This window comes from Artemia sp. Qi Xiang Cuo, chromosome 7 (genome assembly GCF_049724085.1).
Source record: "Artemia sp. Qi Xiang Cuo chromosome 7, ASM4972408v1, whole genome shotgun sequence".
Classification (NCBI taxonomy): Eukaryota; Metazoa; Arthropoda; class Branchiopoda; order Anostraca; family Artemiidae; genus Artemia; species Artemia sp. Qi Xiang Cuo.
The window spans coordinates 67,369,089-67,393,500 of NC_142800.1; the positions used below are offsets into that span (position 1 = coordinate 67,369,089).

At 34.6% G+C, this 24,412-nt stretch overlaps 1 protein-coding gene across 1 annotated transcript in view; it reads right to left on the minus strand.

The window, feature by feature from the left end:
• The window catches only part of LOC148950627 (uncharacterized), a 47,534-nt gene that overhangs the window by 11,005 nt on the left and 12,117 nt on the right, over window positions 1–24,412 (minus strand). Inside the window, exons 2-5 of the mRNA XM_089091679.1 lie at window positions 16,041–16,234; window positions 10,958–11,171; window positions 8,214–8,417; window positions 3,210–3,322 (exon numbers count right to left, since the gene is read on the minus strand). Coding sequence (XP_088947805.1) covers window positions 3,210–3,322; window positions 8,214–8,417; window positions 10,958–11,171; window positions 16,041–16,234 — 725 coding nt within the window. The remainder of the gene's footprint in view (window positions 1–3,209; window positions 3,323–8,213; window positions 8,418–10,957; window positions 11,172–16,040; window positions 16,235–24,412) is intronic.

Genomic DNA, 24,412 nt, shown 5'->3' on the forward strand with positions numbered 1-24,412 from the left:
ATCTGCAACTTCGTATTTTTTGCCAGAAGAGAAATATACGAATATAAAAGTTCGTTACGTAAGTTAATTCGCAAATTACGTCAGAACCAAATTTAGAGACAGCCATTTAGCAAAAGAAAAGAAAAATTTTTATGCAAATTTTGTTTACTTATTCAATGACGGTGAAACAAAATAAAAGCCGCATTAACTAAAAAACAATCAGAAAATAAATAAAAAAAAACAAGTTATTTAACTAAATGTAAGGAACAACATTAAATCCTAAAGCAAACATAACTTAGTCCTTGTATGACAGGGCCTGTCCCCTCCTCAATGCCTCATTCTGTACGCTAAAGTTTTACTATCTTATGACTCAATTTTTTTCAAACAATGAAAAACTTTAGCGTAAAGAGCGAGGCGTTGAGGAGGGGAAAGCCTCTTTCATATACGGAATAATTTCTGCTCGTTTTAAGCTTTAATGTCGCTCCTTACTTTCAGTTTAAAAAACTTGTTTTTTTTATTTAATTATATTTTAAAGGACACAAAAGATATTTTGCCACACAAAATGAATTATCGGGTCTCTCACACTTTTCAAAGGTTGTCAAGTAGAACAAACCTTGATATTAGCGAGTCTTCCTATCCCTCCTTCTCTTGTGCAGGTAAGCACACGATACTCAGCACTTAAAATATTTCAGATGCATACAAGATATTTTTCTTTTATTTTTTTGTGATTACTTGCTACATAACTCATCCGTCTTCCTTTTACAAACATGTATCAAAACTCGAGACAGAGCACTACAGTAGTGCTGTAATGTAAGATCACTGTAAATCACTGTAATGTTAATCACTGTAATGTAAGACGTTCAAACGTCTTACATTACAGTGATTTAAGCTTGGCTTGATGAGGTTCGGTGCGGTGTCGCTGGAAACGGTTCGCTGCTCAAAAACTTTATTTTTTGGCCAAAATATCAATTAAGGTTACTTATATTCCGGAAATCAGATATAAAAAAAAGAAGTATACTTTTATTAAATGCTTTTTCCAAATACAACAATCGTCACTGTCGTCACTGCGTCTCAGCTGAAATTTAGTTTCTCCAAAAATTTTGAGGAAACTAAGATAAGCCTCCATAATTCAAGCATCCACAGAAACAGGTCACTATTCTTTAATATATTTTTTACTTTTGTGTTTCTATGTGGCTAATTTTTCAATTTTTACTGTCATTTTCGCTTGATTTGGGAAAATTGGCTCCAACTTTGGCCCCCCCCCCCCCACCCCCGATCATCACGAAATCACGGCACTGCTTTATTCCTCAATAATTCCTATCAATGTAAATACATAAAATAGTACACATACATGGTGCAACAGTACTAGTGATTGAGTTATAAGTGAACCCACAGAAGACGTTTTAGTAGAAACTTCTAAGGAATCATTGAGTTAAACCTTAACTACGTGCGGGGAAACAAAATTCACTACTTTCAGTTTACCATTAAACAGATGCCCAAAATGTCTTAGTTATATCTCACTACATACCAATATTCTTATGAACTTTCTAGCTCAAGGTAAATGCTATCCCTGCTGCTGACATTTTATTAAAACTTGGCAGCTAGAAGACACGCCGACGTTATGTTCAAGACATAACGGAGGGAGGGAGGCAAACATAAAAAAGCAATTTAGTTTGATAATTTGAATAAGAAGTGCCAAGAAATCAGGGAAAGTTTAGGATTTCGGAGGGACTCAGGCCCCTCGTTCCCTGCTGCTTACTTTTCAATAAGTGGTAATGTATTCTTTAGCAGATTTTATATGAATTTTTGTTTTATAACCCCTGAACGTTTAAGATGTTGTTTTCCCTTCTTCAGAGTTCCATTCTTCTTCTTCTTTCTCCTTCTTTTTCTTTCCCTTCTTCTGGGTTTATGGATGTGTTTTAATATGGCCCTTTTTATTTTGACTCCGACATGCGAGTTCAGCCCATCTGAGCTTGTGATTGTTAGTTTTTTTATATATCTTACACAAAATAGAAGAACAGCACCATTTTCTGGGATCTAAGAGAGGTTAGTAAGCCAAAACAGTATACCAAGGTCGTGGATCTTGGTCGGAATAATGAATTTGGGTAAGTTCTAAGGGTGAAAACTGGCGCTCGTTCTTGAAAACAATCACCAAAGCTATCTACCGCTTAGCATTTTTTTTAAGTTTTGTAATTGTACTTTTTTTCAGAAATTGGGATAAGACTTGTGTCTACACTAATTTTGGCAATTATACTATCTCATTGTCCCTTTTTGAGCGTGGTAACGAGAAGACAAGTTTAATATTGAGATATTTAATAGTCAAGTTTCATTCAAGATCTTTTCTGCCCCTTTCCTACTTCAGAAACGCCTTTAGAGTCAGTTATCTTAATTTTTTAATTTAAGAACCATTAAGAACAAACGGCTAAGGTAACAAACGCTTTCAAACACTTTCATGCAATTAGAAAAAAAGAAGAAAAACAGTGAATTTATTAAGTGCGTTTGGAGTTCTAGATTCGGCGACTTTGCCTTGTGGGTCCTTGCAACCAATTCTATGGCAAAAAATAGAGACCAAGGCTATAATTTCCTTGTAAAACAAGGCTATAACTTCGGGGATTATTACCACAGTACTTGGTCTGGAAGAAATATAAGAAAATCCTATACAATTAATAACTTCCATCAAGATTTTCTACAATCTTTACGACAAACTCGAAATAAAATAATCACCCCACATCTCATAGATCATACTTAATAAATTAATTAATTCTTAATACCAATTCTGCCTTATTATTACACTAAAAATATGCCAAGAAACGCTAAACGCTAGATGGCATTGCTGTTTTTGTCGACATTAGCACCACTTTCCACTGTTGTAAGTAACCCATACACTTTGGCTTGAAATACAAAGACTGTAATGTTTGCCTTTAAAATATCCCACAATATTTTGAAAAGATAACTTGCCCTTCAAAATATTAACCTTTACAAAGTCCCGACTGTACGTTTAATTCAATATACTTTCAATAAATAAATTTCCGGATTTTTGAATAATTTATTTTGAAACTGCTTCAAACTTTTTGGAAAAAACCGTCTTAATATCAAAATGACATTGTTGACAAAGATCAAACATTGTAAAAGATGCACCGTATTATTCAGTTGCCTCATAGTATGCTTTCTTAACCCAATGTGCTGCTTGATTACTTATAAATGCGCTGCTAGATACTTTCATTACTTACTGTTTTCTTTTTCTTAGTCGAAGGTCTTGCTTCATCGTCTGAATCGATCGTTGTGCTTGACACTTGACCATCTCCAAGTCTATCAAAAATGGTAGATTTTTTGGTCTTCTGTGCTAAAATAAAATAATTCTAAAAATTAACATCCATAGAGTCATACTCTGTTTTTATTAAAAGCTATTACAACCTAGATATTACTATGATGGTCCAGTATCCGGACCATCATAGTAATGATGGTCCGCTACGATGGTATGGACCATCGTAGGCTACTTAGGTAACTTACTTTTACGGCTGTATCCTTGTTGTGACTTGTGTTGATTTACAAAACCAACAATAACTATGTCCCCAGAGTGGCTAAAAAAATTAAAAATACCAGCAAGAATAAAATTAATTAAAAGCAAATAAAATTAACATACAATCAAAATAAATAAATCATGGGGATTCTCGAAAACTAACGGTAGTTAAGGACAAAACTCATTGAGAGAAATTTAGCTTATTTATTAATATATAATCAGACAAGACAAAAATATTAGTTTAAAAAAGTACATCAAAATATTAAATACAGTGTTTTATCATTATTAGAATTAACTGTTATTATTAAATCAATATTTCAATCATACACATTACCGGTTTATTAACATATAATTTATCATACAATATTAACACATATTTTATAATTTATAACCTCTGAAAATTTGAAGAAGAAACTTAGAGTCGCCAATGCTTCAATTGTTACTATCATTACAAATCTTGATCGATAAAATCTTGCAAAACTATTTATAATCAAAACTAGATATATCAAATAAATATTATATAACCAATAAATATAAAATTTGAAAAGAGATATAAAATCAAGAAAATGAACAATAAGTAAAAGAATAAAATGTAATAAACATAAATAAATACAATAAAAAATAAAAATATTTAAAAATCTATAAAAAAAAAAAATATAGCTGTCCTTTGCCTCTTCTCTCTTTTTATCCCGTTTGGCAATTTTCTCTGAATCTTAAAGGTCATCAGCTCATGGGAGATGATTTCGTTTTGCCAAAGTTCTTCTTAATTATCCCACTTGGATTAGAAGTCGTAATTTGATTTTTAAATTTCGCTCAATGTTTGCGACCTCTGCTGTTAAATAACAGCTTCTAGATTTTTATTCTTCAACGTCACTATTGTCTCATCTATGGTCAACACTGTTTATTCAATTTCTTCTTGTTCTTGTGAAGTCATTTATTTAAATACGACACACAACATAATAAATAATACATCCAAGAAGCAGATCTTGTCGTTGGGGAGAGAAAAACTTAAAAAAGAACGAGAAAACAAAAGAGAAACAATAAAAGCGAAAGAGAAAGAGAGAGAGAGAGAGAGAGGGAGAGAGAGATAAAGAGAGAGAGATATATCTCGTTACTGCAGTCCAGAGACGAAACCTAAACTTAAATACACAAAAAAAAGAAGAAAAATACTGAGCCTTCAAAAACTCAATAAAACCTAGAATTTCTAAATTGGAAATATCACACATCTCATGTTTTTCTTAAAACGCATCAAACTGATAGAATTCCTTATTGAATTTCGGGAAAGACACTTATCTATACAGTGTTTGTGCCTATTGGGTTTTTAATATCTTCTTGTCGATGTCTACTATCTAATGTTTTCACATACTGTTATGTCTAGCGCTGAGTTCATTCTTTGTTTATTTATTTTTACCCCGTATTTAGGACGATTCACTCTCTTTTGTTTGGAATGGATGATATATGAGTTCAATTACTTGTTGGTGCTTGTCTAATAATCTGAAAAGCATTGATGTCTACAATTTGGTGTTACAAGATGGGCGTTTAATCTTTCCTTACATTAGAGAATGTATGCTTTTTTTGCGAGGCACTCGTTGTCACGCTTAAAACGGCCTTGTACCTGATAAGATTGTAATGAGGAGATGGTGGTATGCGTTTTGCTTCCAAAAATACCTTTAAGTTGATTATTCCCATTGTATTTGATTGTTAGTCGAGTCCACCAACCATCAGGTTCTTCGGGTCAAGTCGGGTCAAATCAAGTCCATCGGGGACACGATAACAGAACAGGTTCAAGATAATGATGCACGGCAAATCATTTCGAAAACTTACTAAAACCATCTCTAGAAAATCCCCCTTACTTTCCAGATACCCCCTGTTTCCCCTAAATACTAACAAAGATCTATCCTCTGCCAGCAATTTCCTGAATGCTGCAAAGAAACTGAAAAACGGAAAATCACCCAGACCAGAATACATATCTGCTGGTGTAATTAAAGCATAAATATCTTCATGGCTCCCCTTTTATTTGGTACTCTGTACCCGGGTTTGGACAGAAATACAATGACACTGGAAAACTGCACACTCATCATGATATTCAGAAAGGGAGACGCTTTCGAGCCATGTAAAAAATGTGGTACAAGTCTACTGTCAATAATTTTCTTTCATATCATTCAATAGAAACAACTTGATCAACACCTCGAGGATGAACAGCATGGTTTCCGGTGGAACGGCTTCAATTGTCTAATTGGAGAAGAACCTAAGAGAGCTACCCGTATTTTAGTAACCACTGAACATGCAGCCTTATATTCACGCTTATGGACTTCGAGTAGGCCTCAAACTCTATAAGACGCAAAGCTCTGTGGAATATTGCCATTCATTATAAAAACATAGAGAAAATAGTGGCAAATAGTATAGCCATGTACGAGGGTGCCCGATCCTGCGCCAGGACACTTGAGATCCAAACACACTTCTTTCAGATCATGTCAAGAGTAAAACAAAGATGTGTTCTGTCACCATATTTTTCTAATGATTATTGATTATATCCTGCAGAACACAGAGACAGATGGCGCCTGGTTACGCCCCGGAGGCCAAGTCAGCAATCTAGATTTTTTGGAAACGACTCCAAGAACTTCAATATGAAATTAAAGTATAGGCTAATCATCTTCTTCTGCGGGTAAATGCAGAGAAAACCAACAACATGGCAACACCTGACTTTAATATATCCATTAAATGAGAGGACATAAATGTCGAACAAGTTGTCCAGTTCAAATACATCGGAAGCATCAGTAAGAGCACTTGCTTGACAGCTTAGGACTAAGTAGGTCAAGAAAAGATAGGTTCACAAGAATGGTGAAGTTTTGGATAAAAATAGGCTAGCGAAAGAAGGGTATTTTAGTTTGTTGGAGGATAAGATAGAGGTAGGGTGACCGCAAGAAATTAAGAAAATTTTAGATGAAGTAGGATATACGTATTTTTGGAATGAATGTCAGGGATCGAATTGAGATACAGTGGTTGATATGGTAAAAAAAAAGGCTACATGAGCAAGGAATACAGCAGTGGCAAGCTCGGAAGGAGGCCCCGGGATCTCTGAGTCTGTATAGTACGATAAAAGACACGCGGGGGGAAGAAGTTCATTTAAAGTGGGGGTTTAAAGGGGGAAGAAATAAAATGGATTTTGAATTTAAGGGGAGGGTCAATTGATATTGGGGAAAGGGAGAGAAAATTTAGGGGTCATAGTGTTAACCCAGTCCCTGTCCGAGGTGCCGAGGTGTGGGGACGATAATGAGGATATTTTTCATTGTTGGGGGAATTGTGAGGAATTGGCGGATCTGAGAATTGAGTGTTTTTCGTTAGTGTTGGCGGATAGAAGGTGGGTGGAAGGGATTGTAGGATCACGAGTTAAAATGACATTAAGGAATTTGGCTAAGTATGTTGATGAAGGGCTGATACATCGTGAAAGATATATGTCTTTATAAATATTGTCATGAAGATTCATATAAGTACGTTTTTTCTTTTTAATTTATTTGTGTTTTTTTGTTGGTTTTGTTATGTTTATGTTCTGTTTTTTTTTCCTATGGCCAGATGTCTTTTTTTTAAATGCATACATACACACAGATATAGAGGTAGGTGGTCACCAGAATGGGACAAGAAAATTGCACATTCAACAGACAACGCCAAAAGTGGAAGTCTCATAAATTTTCTCCGCATCTGAAGCTGTATCTTTTTAACAGCAATGTTGTGATAGTACTATTTTATGCAGCAGAAACATGGCATCTGAAGCAAGAACTTTAGAAGAGACTCTTGGTTTTTGAGAATTCGCACCAAAGAATACTGAACATTCACTGGTCACAGACGACAATAAACTAGTCCATCCGCAGAACAATACGACAACCTGTAGAGATTACACCATCTGAGTTCTACAGTGGAAATATTTTGAACATGTCTTCCGCATGTAAGATCATACCTTCCCAAAATATGCTCTATTCTGGCAACCACCAGGAAGTTATAGCGGGAGAAAACAAAGAAACACACTGCACCTTCCAGAGAGATTTGTCTAACCTAAACAGCTTCGTTCAATCAAAATGGGAGGACATCATTGCAGCAGCGAACCCGAGGAATGATAGACGGCTTCTCCTTCATTTCCTGGATACCTAGGCTCCGACGGTCCTAAGGTCTCCCTAATTGACGGTATCAAAGACATATATTTGAGGTTTCTTTACAGGTCTATAAATATATGTCTAAAGACATATATTTGAGGTTTCTTTACATTGGTGAATATGAGCGAAATATCCTCATATTCTAGTTTTCTTTGATTTATTTTGAATTTGAGCACCGCAGACGTCCAGGTCACTGGGCTTCAAGTGTGACTTTTTCTATTTTCATCCTGTGAAGAGACGTCCTCCACATTGGTGAATATGAGCGAAATATCCTTTTTTTTTTTTTTTTGCTCCGGATACCCAAGAGCAACACTATAAAATGTACGCCTTCACAGCTTCGTCATTTTGCGACCATAAAAACCGCAACATTACCCGAAGGGGTGAATAAAACATGTTAACCATTTTCTATTTGGTATAGTGAGAAAATGATTTTTTCCATTTCCAAGGTTTAAATAAAGAATGTGATGTTAAAATCGGTGTCACTAATTAGACTATAGGATCTACTATACAATAAGGTAGGCTATAGGATAGAAATATGAATCATAAGATCAAATGAACTAGCTTACAAGTTTCAGGTGCAGCTTTAACTAGTGGCATCTTTGTTTCTTTCATTTGAGGTAACTTATCTGAATAGAATTTTGATTCTTGACTTTCGGTAGTGACTAATCGTTGCTGTTGTCCAGGTTTGGGTGGCATTTTGGAAACAATAACTCTAACTTTTTTCTTTGTTGTGGGTTCTGCTTCAACGGCGATCACTGGATTTTCCTTAACTAAAAAGGCCATATAAGTTAGAATAAAAAGAGCATATAAATCAGATGATATTTTTTCCCAGTCCCTTACTTTTAGAAGAATTTTATTACGTAAATATTATACTTTTTTTTTTTACTGCAAGAGTACCTGTTGTGTACCGCCCCGTTTTCACTATGGAGCAATCACCAGTTCAACTAAGAAAAAAAAATCTTAGAAATTGAAAACAAATTTAAGAATGTCCAGGCTTCAATTTTATCACTATTGTTTTTAGAAAGTTACTGTCTTCCTTTCTTTTTTTATTATCACTGATCTGGTAAAAACTCATTGATTTGATCAAACTCTATTGTTTATCCGCAAAGAATATATTTAAATGTCGGATTTGTAACATATTCTCTTCTTAAGTAATAGAGTCAATTTTTTGACTTATTTTAAGAATTAGGAATTAAAGGTGAAAACATGTTAGTATAACCACACTCACACAAAACCTAAAATATCACGACTCGGAACGATGGAACAACTGTTTTTTTTTTTTTTTTTTTTTTTTTTTTAAGAAGTAATCAACCAAGCAAAACATTGAAAAAAACAATAAATTATGTTAAACTATTCACTTCAAATTTCTAATTGTATTTCTTACTATTGGTTACTGTTACGTAAGACCGGTAATCATTTGCGAATAATGACAAGGTGGCTGATTAGACAACCCAATCAGCGAATTTCAAAATATTGCTTCGATCTGTGGGTTTAGCGCTGGGCTGTCATAACCGATAAACAGCTTCTATAGCTATGTCCTTGATTATAAATGGTCTTAATCTGGTTTTAGAATAATTTCGTTTTGAGTTTTGGCCCTGTTCCATGGTACATACACAGGATTTAATGCATTAAAATAAACAATCAAGAATATAGCTAAATATTTTCAATAAAAAGAAAAAACCCTCTTTGTTTGAATCATAATTGTATTTCTAAGGCTCAGGGACACCACGGCCACTTTACTACACTTGACAAAGCATTTTAGAATCGACATAATGGAAAGCAAGGTCAGTAGGTGTTTCATTCACTCTTATTCTTTTTCTTTCTGTTTCTATTCCAATGATCTAGATGTCATCTTTTATAAACATTTTTCGATTGTAGAGTTTTCTTTTGTGAACTTTGCTTCTGCAAACTTTTTTAGTTTTCCTTTCTTTACCGAACAATTTGAATCTTTATTTAAAACTAAAACTAAATTTAAAACTGGTCTAGAAAACTATCTTTAAGAGATCATTCTTCAAAAAAATACAACCGACAAACCTCAAAGCAAATGGTTAGCATTTGTGTATGGTGCTTACACTGAAACATAGCTAAGAGTGCGCGTTGGTAGGATTCCCACATAAAACGGGCAATTGTGAAGTCATTTAAACAGCACAATGTCACAAAAAAAGCGCATTGCCAATTTTTCCTTTAAACCGCCAAGAGAAACCCAAGATAGCCCTAGCTTCTAACAACTGTGGTTTTGTTCTAACGCAAAATGCCTCATGCACAGGGGTATAGAAGAGATGAAAAACTGTTCATATTAAATCAAATCACTATATATGTAAAAGGGCCACTAGCAAAACTAAAAACTGGGAAACGGCAAAATTAGAAACACAAAATTGGCTAGAAAGCATTCTATTTTACGATGTTTTTTTTTAACAGCTCAGTTGAAATATAACAACACAACCCCTGAGCCTTCATGACGCATAAGCTTGCTGCAAAAGACAAGTGAAATCTGACGGATACAGCTGTTTTTGCACGAAAACGCAGCTGTGTGAACATAGGGTAATACTATTTAGACACAACCTTGGATTAGACACGCGCAAACGCACAAAAAAGAGAAAAAACTTATTGCCACACCATTCGTTTTTACTCAACAAATACAGTATATTTTTTGTTAGTGAGTTGGGTAGTTGGTTTAAAAATATTATTTCTTTAAGAATTAGGCATTCTTGAAGTGTTTCAAGTAATTTGTAACGTACAAAGACAATAAAAAGTAATTCGTGCTGTAATAGGTTAAAGCCTATTACAGCTGTAAAAGGTTACAGTGTAAAAATATCGAAAATACTCGAAACTCCTTGTCGATACCTTAGACGTCTCTAGAGGCACAGGAGGATCTAAAGTCTAAGGTAAGGAAATCGGCTGAATTGAAAACTGAGCCAACAATTATTTTGTGGCTCTCAATATGCGTTTCAATTACTTTCTACTTGGTTTTTGATCTTTTGGGCACATGCTACGATTAGATCTTCTTACAAACTAGGTGGCCAAATTATTTTTTTGCTTCTTGTTATACAGAGGATGAAATGAACAAGAAATTTTATTTTTATCAAGTTTTAATGAAAATTTAAAAGGGCCCATAATAAGATAAGCTCTAGTAAAGCACTGAAACCACAAAATCAGACAATAAGAAAAGCCGACTATTAATCCTCACATACCACCACAAAAAAACGTTAAAAAAAAATCAGTAAACAAACTAGAACAACACCAGTCTTATTATTACAGGATAAGCGCACATACAAAAAATAAAAGAAGAAGAAAAGACGTATTGCCAAACCTATTGTTTTTGACTCGAAGACTGGATTAATTTTTTTGGCCATAGTCTGCTGGTTAGTTGGTTTAATTATAACATTCCTTTCGTTAGGCTTATTGACAGTGATCATCCTGATTGGCTCTTTCCTAGTTGGTAATGTCACTGCCTTTGTCATACTACTAGCATTTGAAATGGGAATCAATACAGGCTCACTAACTTGTATTACCCCGCGAACTTCCTGAAATAAAATAACAGTTGGAATTATTTCTAAAGCATAAGAATATGCCGGGCCATTATTGCGCCATCTAAGTTAGCGTTAATAGCTTTTTACCCGCTATTCTTATGGATAAAACACCCACTCCTTTGAATTTCAGCGTTCGACCACCACTTTGATTAAGGCTACAAAACAGACAACGGAAGAATACAAATATAAAATTAATTGCCGGTTTTAATTTGAATGTATCAATTATCATGCACGATAAAAACAACATATATTCCTAGAAGAGTATTGCAAGTTCTAATTGAGTCAAACTAACTTATTTATAAAAAACGGAAAAATATAACAAACTTTAGATCAATAAAAATAATACTTACAAAACGAAGGGTAAAAAGAGGAAAGAGGAGATGAGCTTCAATTAATTAGCATTTAAACTATATAGGGGGGGGGGGGATTTCTTTTTATATTTCGGTGGGAATTTTTTTGGGGGTAGAAATCGTGATTTTTGTTGAGACAGAACAGCAGGACGTTCTAAAATGGACTTGGCTGAACTGGTCCCTAAAAATTGTTCTGTTTCAAGGCAGTTCTTTTTTTGTACGATTCTCTTAGAGAAACGTCCGTTTGATTGCGTAAAATTAACCATCAAGCAAGTTCATGCTACCCTTCCCCCAACCACTTCCTGAAATGTAAAAAGTGAACTTGATCAGACCGGATTCTGAAAGGATCAACTGCCTAAGGAAGGAGACATGAAACTCAAACAAAACTAATGAAGTTAATCAAACTGTTCATAATAGACAATTAAGCATCAACAGTGCAAGCGAAAAGTTAAGGGAGTGAGATATTCAAAATAGTGAAATCAACAAAATTAGAAATTTATGGAAAGTTATACTTGCACAAAAAAAATCATAGTTGGAGAAGAATCTAAGAAAGGTATAGATATTTTTGTAAACCACAACATTATGTCATTTCTGGTGCTAACATAAGCGCGAAAAAAGATGAAAAAAGGAGGAGTAAAAAAAAACAGATGAAAGACCCTAGGTAAAGTGAAATAAAAGAACCCCCCGTATGAAAGAACCCAATGAGAATTAAAAAGTCGAAACTAGAAACTAAGCAATAAAATAAAGACCAAAACTACACTCGCTTGTTTATAAGTTTCAAAAAATGTTTTAAAAAGTAGTTTTTTTCACCCTTTGAGTAGCTAGAAAGGATGAAAAAAAAGAAAAAAAATGTCAACGCCAATCATTGGAAGTGAGTTGTGGCGGTTTCCCTTAGCTCCACGTCAATTTAGAAGTGGTGTCTCCCAAGCCATTTCTTCAATTCAGGAAAAAGACGAAAGTCAGTCTACGCTAACTCTGGACTATATGGTGGATGTTTATAGAGGCTCCATTTAAATTACCATAGAAACTGTCAGGTTACACGAGCACCATGAAGATGAACATTGTCACAGATCAGAACAACTTCAGAAGTCAGACTGTCCTTTGAAATAGCACTCCATAGGCGTTAAAAAGTTTCACAATAAGAATTTACAGTAATTGTTGTTCAAACCTACATAAACTGCACAGGCAATACGTCTTTTCATTCCAAAACCGTTTGTAGCCCTCATAACTCACCTACAACCATTAGCAGCAGCAATTTCATGAAGAGGGGTTTACAAAGCTTGTTCACAGATATTTAAAATGCCTCAATCAACAAGATGAAGATGCAAAGAATTGACCTTGATTGTGCATTACTCTTGTGTCATGCTCTTATTTTAGATGCTCACTTGAAAACGATTGTCCCGTTTGGCATTCGTATCTCACCAAAGATCAAACATTTAAAATTGGTAAGATTCAAAAAGGGCTCTAAAAATTATCCTGGGGTCTTCTTTTTTTGCTTATGAATATGGTCTTAATCATCGATTTTGGGCTGAAATGCCTACATTCGTGACTTTCACCATCACTTTCTTTGTCCCTATCAAGACAGGTGTTTTTTGGCCGACCTCTCCTGCAGTTGCCATTCCAAGATCTGTATTGGGATCCTATCGTCCTTCATACGGATCACGTACCCAAGATATAACCACCTTCGTTGGTGAATGATGTCCGTAACCATGGACTGGCCTGATATAGATCGGACTTTCTGGTTTGTGACGTGATCTTTCCAGTCGATATTCAGAATCATCCGAAGGCAATTGTTTTCGAAGGCAAGAATCTGTCTCTCTTGTTGTTGACTTAGTCTAGGAGGTTATGGTGTTACCCAATTTCAGTTTCAAATTAAATTCGACATTTAATTTATGTTGATACTTTTTTTTTAAGTAGATCAAGGCTGAAAAGGCAGTTTCACACGTCCAGGTGGCGAAAAAGCATTAATATTAAAATTTTGTCCATATAAATCCTGAGAGAAAAAAAATCTTAAATCTGTGCATTATTTGAAGGAATATCCATAAAGTAGTCTTTAAAACCATTTATTGGCTTGGAAAGATGTTCTTAGATTTTAATTGATAATATTTCTAAATCTAGAACTCCTTCGTCATTTTTGTCCGATAAGTGGGGACGAAAATGATGATTTTATTCATTTTTTATGTTTATGTAAGGAGTTAAGAGGTTTGAGAGAGGAAATTTTTCCGGGTTGGTTCGAAAGGGAGGAATGGGTGGGTAATATATTAAGAGATAGAATTTTTTTGTAGGGCTTTTAGTGTTAATAAATCATATCATATCATATATCATAGCTAGCATGGGTTTCAATAACTTTACATAATGTTTTGAAAAATGTAAAATTTTCTTTGGACGTCATTGTTTTTTAATTCAGTTTTCTAATAAAAGCAGTACCTTTCCAATGATTTAAAAACATTCAAACCAAACACTTAAGAATTTAAATTCAATCAGTTGTATCAACTGATGGGGGGGGGGAGTAATCACCCCTCCCCCTTCCCTCTGAATTTTGGAAAATACTTCCTTTGGGGTTTTCATTGAAAAATGTTCGATTTTGTATTTTCAAGGTAAGCTTAAAAAAACTTGTGTCTCAATTCTTTTTTTACAATCATGAGAATTTTTCAATGACCCGGTGTTGAGTCGTAATAAAAAACTTAAGAAAATTTTGCCATAGTTCCTTTCTTGCAATATTTTATTCGTCAATTTAAAAATTGATTTTACTGCTAGACGTTTTCCATTTTTTTTTTTTTACCCAAAGAGTGCTTGCTATTTTCAATTTGGGTTGCTGCTATCTTTAGTAGCTCGTTGCATAATCTAATTCCTTTTTATTTTATTATTGACATGGTCATGTTAACTTAGAGTTGCTGTAGTGAATTAACATATTCTACATGCTAAGCTTTTGGTAATAAAATCAACTAATTAATTAATCTATTAATTATTATTGATGTCTTTTTTTGTTTCATATAGTTATTTTTCTGTATGAAAAATGCAAGCATTACATTTTTATTTTGATAATGATTTTTTAAGTAAATGTTATCTAAGAAAAACCGTTTGATAGTACCTCATATTATTCAAATTCTATGTTGATATTTTGGACAGACGAGCTTGAGAGGTCAACTGAATCGTCTTGTCTGAAAATAGCCTCTGTCTTTATAGAAAACATGTGAGATCATTGAAATGTGTAACCAGTAGAATTAGAAACATATGCAAAGCTATGAATTTTTCTTTCAGTTTAGCTATTAGTCTTCAAGCAGAGTCTAACGTTTTTACTTTAACTGCTGCCCCATCTTATACTTGGCATCTTAGAATACTAGTGCCAACAGCTGTAACAAAAAGAGGCTACAGCTGGGAGGATAAAATTTATGCAGTGTTTCCACTTATACTTCATGTTTAACTTTGGTATGTTATCAGACAGATATAATATATCATGGAAAAGCATCCCCATGTCCTTGAGATGGTCCTTATTGAGGTTTGCAGGTATTTTGAAAGGCCAACTCAGTTCAGGTTAGATTTTTTTTTTTCTGTATTATTGGCAGGGTCACCAATTCACAAAAATGTAGGGGGCGGGGGTATTTTTTTTTAATTTGTTTTAATGAAGATGCAAAAAAAATGTTCAGATGCTAAGGGGGCGGTGGCAAATATTTTGTTTCAATTTGTTTTAACGAAGATACAAGAAAAGGGTATTTTTCCTTATCTGTGGGGGTTATTATTTTAAATTTTCTTTTTTTTTAGTGAAAATAGTAAAACGAATATTTTCCAAGCTTAGGAAAGGTTATTGACTGCTCCCTCTGCCCCACTTCTCCAATTAACCCCCTGAGTATTGGAGGCACAAAGTAGGCCTACAGTCTTTCCAACAACGTGTCTTTTCCCACTATCAGCTTTTGGCAGAAATGTATGAATGTTGCATCTTGTTTCCTCCAGATTCATTCAAGAAGTTTTGATATATACAATTGGTGAACCATAGAAAGCCAGAAGTTTCTTCATCATCCTTTTTCCCACAGCCAACGTAAGTTTGGCAGCAGATGCTTGTCAGACTTATGTTTTAAGTAAAACCTTATGGGCAACAAACTGTTTGATAGCACCTCAAACATTGGCAAAGTTTATGTTTATATCTTAAACAGTACATTTTAACACTAACTTTGACTGATAGGACAAACAGCTACTTGAAGACTAACAGGTGAACTGAATGAAAGATTAAAAGCTCAAAATATCAATCAGATTCTATACGCTACATATTTATATGACCCTACATACCCTGACAAATGTAGAAGCTATTTTTACACAAGACAATTCACATTTTTGACTATTTAGGATTATAATACGTATTTAAATCCTAAATAGTTAGAAATGTCTTTGGAAGACTAATTTTTTTTATTGTTGAATGTTTCTTGTCAATATCATTTGGAAACAAAAAAGAATAATCTATTTTTGGGCGACTATACTGAACTAGCAAACTTTAAATAGCAAAAATAAAACGCCATACTTTTTCATATGTAATTTTGGCATGTTTCAAGATTGATATAATGTCTCCCACAACTGATATTCCCATGTCCTTGAGGTAGTCCTTATTGAGATCAACAAGCAGCTCCTTTTTTATTCGGTTGGCTTTGAATATCTGAGCATAGTTTGCAGTTGCTCCTTCAGGAACACCCGCCTCTCTGAAAAACGCTATCCAGTCTGAAAAAAACGAACAAATATAAATTGTTAAAAATACAGAAACATCCAGAAATGAACAAGTAGCAGCGACTGCGTCTAGACAAAATAAAGAAAGAAAGTCTCTCGTATGAGATGGTTCAGGAAAACTACACAAAAGGTTTCAGATACACGATATAAGTAATTAATAATAATAAAGTAGAATGCAAAAAGGTCCAACCCACAGAGAGAAAACAGACAAACTGACAAGACAAGGGATAAAATTTCTTCAACACACTCAAAATTTAGGAAGCACACAAAAACAAATTTGGAAAGCCTGTTGGACCCACTTCCAATTCCATATTCTCCTAATTTGCTATTCAAAATTAAATTAGAAAGAAAAGTCAATCGGATTATTTATGATATCTCTAGGGAAACTAGGCCTGCAATGTGAATTAGGAGATAGTTCAGATGAAGTGAGCTTGACCTGTAGTCGATCTAAATCCCAACATTGTTACATTCTACCCTAGGAGCCTGCAAGACAGCTGGCAAGCCAGTTTCAGAAGTAGTGAAGGTGGAATGCTAATCTGTCGAGCTGCAGAATAGATACAAATTCAATAAGCCCTTTGATGCAAGATCATTTGTAGTCTTTAAAACAAAAGAGGGAACTCTAGGATCATCTACATTTTATATGAACAAATCTTCCTTTTCTATAAGATTCCTCTGTGAGATGTTTATTAAAAATAAAGTTTTAACTGACTCGTTTTGATTTGTCCATATTTTCTTATGTTATAACTGAACGAACTTGCCCAAAAACAACATTCATAATTAATATATTATAACTCTAAACCAATAAAAAAAAGTAATTTTTAGGCATTTATTCAGCATATAATGTTTTTTTTAATCATAAAAAGAGGACCTGCAGCTCTTGTAGTTTTGATTGATAAGGTTATGCATAATGTTTCCAAGACACTGATTCATCTAAAATCATGCCAAGGCATAAAAACTGGCTAATTCTTTCAACTTCAATACTATTAATTTTTAAATCTGCCACGAAAGAATTTAAAATTGGAAGAATTTACCATGAAAGAATTTATAATATAAAGTATGCCTACCAAAAACGCACAAAAAAGGAGAACTTATCACCAGCATAACTTATTAAAGTGCAATTAGCTAATAGATCCCCAATTTCAGAGACGTAAATAAGGAAAAGAAGTGACCCTAGTATTGATTCCTGACGTCAATTGCTCCCGAACCCCTCCATGGACTTGGGCACTCCTTATAATACTTTGTTAATATCCCATACTTGATAAATGAACCCACTCAATTCAATACGCCCAGAGTAAATTTGCTGAATTTAAAAAAAATACATCTAAAGAGGATTTCAAAATTTTTATTCAAAAATCAAAAATGAATGAAAAGATATCATCTGGAGCTTATCTCCCATCCCTTAATATTACAATGGGTAAGAAACTTTCTGATTATCTTTTCTATATGTCAGTTAACTTAAATGCCATTATTATGGCTTTGAAGTATGTAAAGAATAGTTACTATTCTAGTTCTAATGTGCAAAATATTGTACTATATTCTGATTCCATGTCAAGCCTGAAGCTCCTGGATATGGCCTCTCACTATAAAATGGACATAGATACTTTCTATTTTCTTACACCCACAAATGCAATAACTTCATGAGGCACAGAGACAAATTTCAATATATTTCATGGAAATCACCATGTTGATGAAACGGCTAAAACTTTCCTCAGTTTTGACCAGCCAAGTGGGAGATCTATCTCAGTCAGAGGTATATTTCAATGGAGATTATCAGAGCCCCATCTGATAAATGATAAACCAAATTTATCTCCTTCCCCAATAAATATGACTCCAAAATTTACCAAGGAATCTCTGCAGGATTAAGCAGGCTAAACCTGCAGGATTTCTCCCATCAAATTGCAAATTCTACTGGTATAATTCCCTCCTCATTATTTTGCAGACAGTGAAATATAAGAAATGAAACAACTGGCCATTGCCTATTTGAATGCAATACGCTATTGCCTGAACACCACACCCTTCAAAGTATTTAATAGATAAATTTTATTTCATACAAGTACAAACAAACACCACATAGAGTGCTTCAAGCACCACAGAATTCCACCATCAGTCAAAAGCCTGGCAGAGCTAAACCGCCACAAAGAGTACAGAAGTTAAAATATATGTCTGCATTATCCATTTCCTGGAATCCAAAGCGCTTCTGCAAAAAAAAAAATATAACGAAAACTGAGCCATCAGCTATCACTAAAACCCCAGCTGACGAAACCTAAACATAGACTACAAAAGTCAAAATGTACGAAAGTATAATCCAGTTCCTAAAATCTAAAGAACCTTTCCAAACAGACAACTAAGACCCCCCTGTAATAGTCCAACACACCTCATTTAAAGGGACAAAAAGAAAGAGGGCTAAATAATCTTGACTGTAAATCCCATTTCTAATCTAATTGAAGAAGAAGAAGAGTATGTTTGGAGCTCACTTTACAATGTGGCCAATTCCTGTAGCCTCACACAGATTGAGTGACTTGGTGGTCATCTCTTATTCCTCAAGCAAAACCTGATTTGTCCTTGTAGAGCCATTATTTGGCTCCAGTTATTCATATCAGTGATGGGTTGATGTGTACCTAATTATTTAGAAATATTATTGCCTATTTCAGAAAAATTATCAGAAAAAGTGTTTGCAAGCAAAAATTATCATCCAACTCATAGACTTCTTCATTTTTCATGATATTTGGCACCATGTTTTGCTGTTGAGTCTTATGATGAGGTTAAAGTGTTGAGTCAATTATTCTCCATGTTTCCCTTGTATCATTTCTTGAAAGGATAAACTGCTGACAACAATACTCGTTTCTTGTTTCCCTTTTTTGTATATTAACTGAACAATGATATGATTCATATAAGTTATTATTCTCAGCAGATGGGTATTATATTTTATTTCTATAACTGACAATTCATCCATGATATACCTATTCTTTTATTAACATCTGTAACATGAATTTTAAACTCTCACTTACACATTACATAAAAATAGAAAATCTGTTTTCAACATCATTTCATCAGAAACAGCACAACAATCAACAAATCAAAGAGAAAGTTATGTTGTTTTTTTTTATCAGAAAAATCCAAAGGGTTAAGTTATTCATTTATACACATTCTTTGATGTTTCTGAAACTTAGAGCAACCTCTTTCTTTAATATTTAAAGCCAGAACCTCAAGTAAGTTATCATAACCAGGTGCTAGAAGAACTCCAGGAGCAATAACACCTGCACAAAATATTCCCAGGCCAAAAATGCTATCAATTGACATTGCCATAGTTGAAGTTAAACACAAAGGTACACTTACAATAGGTAGCAAATCATATGACAACATCAGGTTTTAGAAAAACCTAAGTTCAGATCCTCCTCTAACACAAAAAGATAAATACTAAAACCTCTAGAACCAACACATGGAACTTTCTTGGACTTCAGTTCACTATACAACTGACCAAAACATTATAATACTTCTTAAGTTGGTGAACTTGGCAGTTTAATTTCTGTCTTGTATAATTCAGCTGCATCAAGTAAAAGAGGTGTAAACACAACAAAATGCTTAGATGTTTTCTGTTCCATAAAACAAAATTCCATTAAAAGGCTATCATAGGCAACACAATAGCACTACCTAAGTAAAGAACAATGCTGCCACAATGTATTAATTAGAAACTGCAAGAGCTCATTCAATTGGAAATTGAGAGGGCTATTGCCATGGGCGTAGCCAGCATATTGTCTAGGGGGGGGGGGGCAGCCACTTCTGTGATGGAGGGGGGCAGCCGTTTCTGTGATGTAGGGGGGAGGGGTCTTACTAATACTTCCCGAGGTCCTTTGAATATAGGTCTTTAGAAACTAGTCATTCTATATTTCACTAAAACCCGGCCTTTAACAGTTTCCATGTTCTACATTTGCTGCAACAGTATAACATAAGAGACCCACTATCCTACTTCCAATTTCCAGAAAACATAAACACCACAAAAGCGATTTGACACAAATCACGTTATGGTTAGATTACAGCTTCTTCTAAGAATTCAACTCAAAAGTTTACAGTTGGGCAAAATTAAATATTAAAATTGGTATAGGGCCCACGTCTAGCAAAAGCAAACAGTTTCAATACAAAAACCTATGTGGCTTCTGGTGGATTATAAACGCTCTGGCAGATTGCAGTGTATTTTTTTTTAAAGCCTGACCTTAATTAATACTTTTACCAAAAATTTCAGATAGGATCAGGTTTTATTGTGATTGACTCTGGAATTTTGTTCAATTTTGTCTGAAAGCCTACGCCTTATTACGAATACTAGAAAACTCGCGTTGCAAACTCACATTGTATTCTCCTATTATTTGCCTGTTTTTGGCAGCTTCCGAGACGTGCCATCTTCACCAGTTTGCTGTTAGTATTTTATCATCCTGTGGGATAGTGAACTCCCATGTTCGGCCACAATACCAAGGGTAAATTCGGCATGCCGTACCAAGGTGTCCAAAGGTGGGCTATGCTTGTAAAAGCTGTGCAAACAGCATATTTAAAGGTTGAAGGTAATATTAAAACCCAAAACTGTGTTAATTCTGACGTTGTTTAATCCTGTCAGAACAGTAGATGATCTGAAGTTCTTTTTTTTCTGTTAAATTTAATTCAAGATAAAATCATTAAAATTAAAACAGAACATAAAAGAAAGAAAGGTGGCTGTGATCCAGAAGAATAATAAAATCACATGTTTTTTCTGTCTTATTCTACAAGAAGTCAGTTGGATTCTCTGGAAGTACCATGGGTGTCCCTAGAGGAACGCTGCAAGACTACATAAAAAAAAAGTTGAGAAGCTGAATATCCCTTTAAAAAGTCTGGACATGAATTTCCTTTCACCCTGTTACAACCCATGATCAATATTTACAGAGGAACAAGCAAAAAGACTAAAAACTTACTTGAAAACGATAGCTTATATGCTTTCGACTGTATTCCCCTAGAAGCGTGTAAATTTGCTTACACTTATGCCATTATTAAGAGCATAAAAGTACCGGATAACGGAACTGCAAAGGTAGTGGAAACAGTGGAGGAATTACAGGTAAAGATTGGTACCGTGGTTTTATGAATTGACTTAAAACTCTATCAGTAAGAACGCCAATAAATACAAGCCTATGACGGACAACTGCTTTCAACTGTCACAGTGTAGGAGCTTTCTTTAACAACCTGGATTGAGGCTTATATAAACACATGTTCAGACCACAAGACATTGGAAGTTTTGACGAATCAGGTCTGAAAAAATCGACAAGCCTGGTAAAATCATTGCACAGCGAGGCCAGAAGTAAGTAGGGAAGGTCACGTCAGCAGAAAGAGGTCAGTTGACCACGATTTGCGCTGGTGTTTATGTGTTGGGAACATAGTCCCTCCTCTACTTATTTCCCCACAAAAACAGTGTCCGGAAATTTTACTCAGGGGAGCTTAACCAGGAACCATCATGATCAGCTCAGAAAATACTTCTGGCTGGATTACTGCCTCTCATTCTTTGCTTTACTTGCAGCATTTTATCAATCAACTCAAACCCAAAAAATCAACAGGAAAAAAATAAATGAAAAAGTCAAAAGCGCTCACTGACATCCTTATGAAAGAATGCATTACTGCTATGATAGAAGTTGTATTTGCCAAAAAACCCTAGTTCTGAAACGGAAGAAAGTCAAACTAGTAAAAAGACTAAAAAGCAAAAGGCGTGTCTCTGGCAACAAGAGTTACAGTTAGAGTGACGATTCTGACGTAGATGATCCTGTATACAACAACTCTTCAGACCCCAGCATAGACAATGAAGACAAGCCCCCTACCAGCAACTTCTAATTTGACACTGAGAAAGTCAAGGCTGGTGATTACATTCTGATTGAGCTGAAGAGCAAGAAAGGGAATTCTGTTCACAATGTTATCATTATCAAAAGTAGCAACTGAAGAACTTAAGGTCCTCTTTTGGAAGAAGACTGGAGCAAGGGACTTTGCGCTAACTTACGAGATGAATAGTGTCTTAAAGACAGAAGTTGAAATAAAACTGCCACTACTGAAAGTTAGAACAACAAGATTAGCGGATTGGCTTACTTTTGGTGTTGATCAGTCAGTGTGTAGTTTGAAATTAATGCTCTTTATTTTTTTAACCTTAATAGAATTTATTTTGTAGTTTTTTGTTCTGACCATATTCTATTTTGATTTTATAAACAAAAAACAAGCTTTAATGTTTCCCTGGTCACTTTTCTTTTTCTTTTGTCTGGTGGTCAAACGTAAGACACAGACGACTGAACCAGTGCCAGGATGGCCCAGATTTGGCACTCTTGACCACTTGGATAGAGAGGCATCCAGGTGGAAAAATGGCGGAGTATTTATAATTGTCTTTTTCAAGGATGGTATTGAATGAGGTACTTTTGCTTTGACATGCTCAGCCACTTCTTATCGCTTGAATCAATTCATGGAGAATTAAACAAGTCAAAATCAGCCGATAGTGGGCCAGTCTCCTATCTATATATCGGACCGAAAATCAATATTGAAGATCGAAACGTAAATGTTGATATCGCAAACGATATTTGGAAATTTCTGTTTATTTTCAGCTTTTTTAACCATCTACCAGGTAACATCCAACAAAAAATTCCAACATACGAAAAGTTCTCGCTAATATCTATCGTAAATTTGAAGTTCTTCCCTACGCCCATGGCTATTGCCCTTTTTAATAGTCACTTTGAAGGGCAAATAGCCTCCCCCCAGGCCTATCATTTCCCCAAGCACTTCCAATAAAATTTGTGAGATAGTCATTTGGTTCAGCATAGTTGAAAGGTCCCGAAATTATGTCTTTGAGGATGACAACCCTACCCCCCCCCCCACCCACAGTCCTCAGGGCAAGGTTTGTTAGTTATGCCCTGGGGGCATATAAGTTTTTTTTTATAGAAAGTGAGGTCATACAAACTTTGGAGGGGGTTCATTAGATCGGTAATCAGAATTTCTAGTGCCCTTTTAAGAGTCAAAGTGATTTGGAGGGCAGCTACCCCCCCCCCCTGCACACGCATTACACTTTCCTCAAATTCATCTAATAGATATTTTGAGACAGCCATTTTATTCAAAATAATCCAAATATTGTATAACAAGGCTTTTGGGCAAGGTTGAAACAAACCCCCAGAGCCTGACAGCAAGAGTTGTAAGTTATGCCCTGAAGGCACGTAAGGTTTTTATGGAAGGGACGGTTGTGTAACTTAAGAGAAGGCTCATTTGGTTAAAAATTTGAAGTTCTAGCTCCCTTTTAAGAGTCAAAAATAAGGGAGGGCAACTAGGTCAACCCCCCCCCACTGACTACACATCTTTTTACCAAATACATCTCATGGAAATTGTGAGATAGCAATTCTTTTCAAACAAAGATTAAATAAAAAAAACAAGTTTTTTTAACTGAAAGTAAGGAGCGACATTAAAACTTAAAAAAAACAGAAATTATTCTGTATATGAAAGGGGCTTTCCCCTCCTCAATACCTCGCTCTTTACGCTAAATTTTTTTATTGTTTAAAAAAATAGAGTTGTGAGAAAGTCAAACTTTAGCGTAAAGAGCGAGGCGTTGAGGAGAGGACAGTCCCTTTCATATACGGAATAATTTCTGTTTAAGTTTTAATGTCGCTCCTTACTTTCAGCTAAAAAAAACTTGTTTTTTTAATTTAATTTGTGAACTTTCTGAATAAATGCTGGATTTGATCTTGGCTCACACTACATGAATTATTAAAAAAAAAAATTTCATATTAACTTACTTTTATTTTGTTAAATGACTTTCTCGAAAATTGTTTCATTTTGTTTACGAACGTTCTTACTAGTAATAAATATATGCAACTTACGAATTAATTTACGTAACGACCTTCTATATTCATATATTTTTAATACGTATATTAGGGGTTCGCCCCCTAGTCAATACCTTGCTCTTTAAGCGAAAGTTCGAATTTTGTTCCAATTCTTTAAAAATGACCGCTTAATCACAAAGGTCGTTAATTAGAATATATAGCTCTTATGAAAGTACTAAAAAATCTCTGGATTAAAGAGTGAGGTATTGACTAGGGGGTGAACCCAATCATATATGTAATATTTTCTGTTCATTTAAAGTTTTGATGTTGCTGCTGTTGCAGTTGAAAAACTTTTTTAGTTTTTTTTATATTTAAT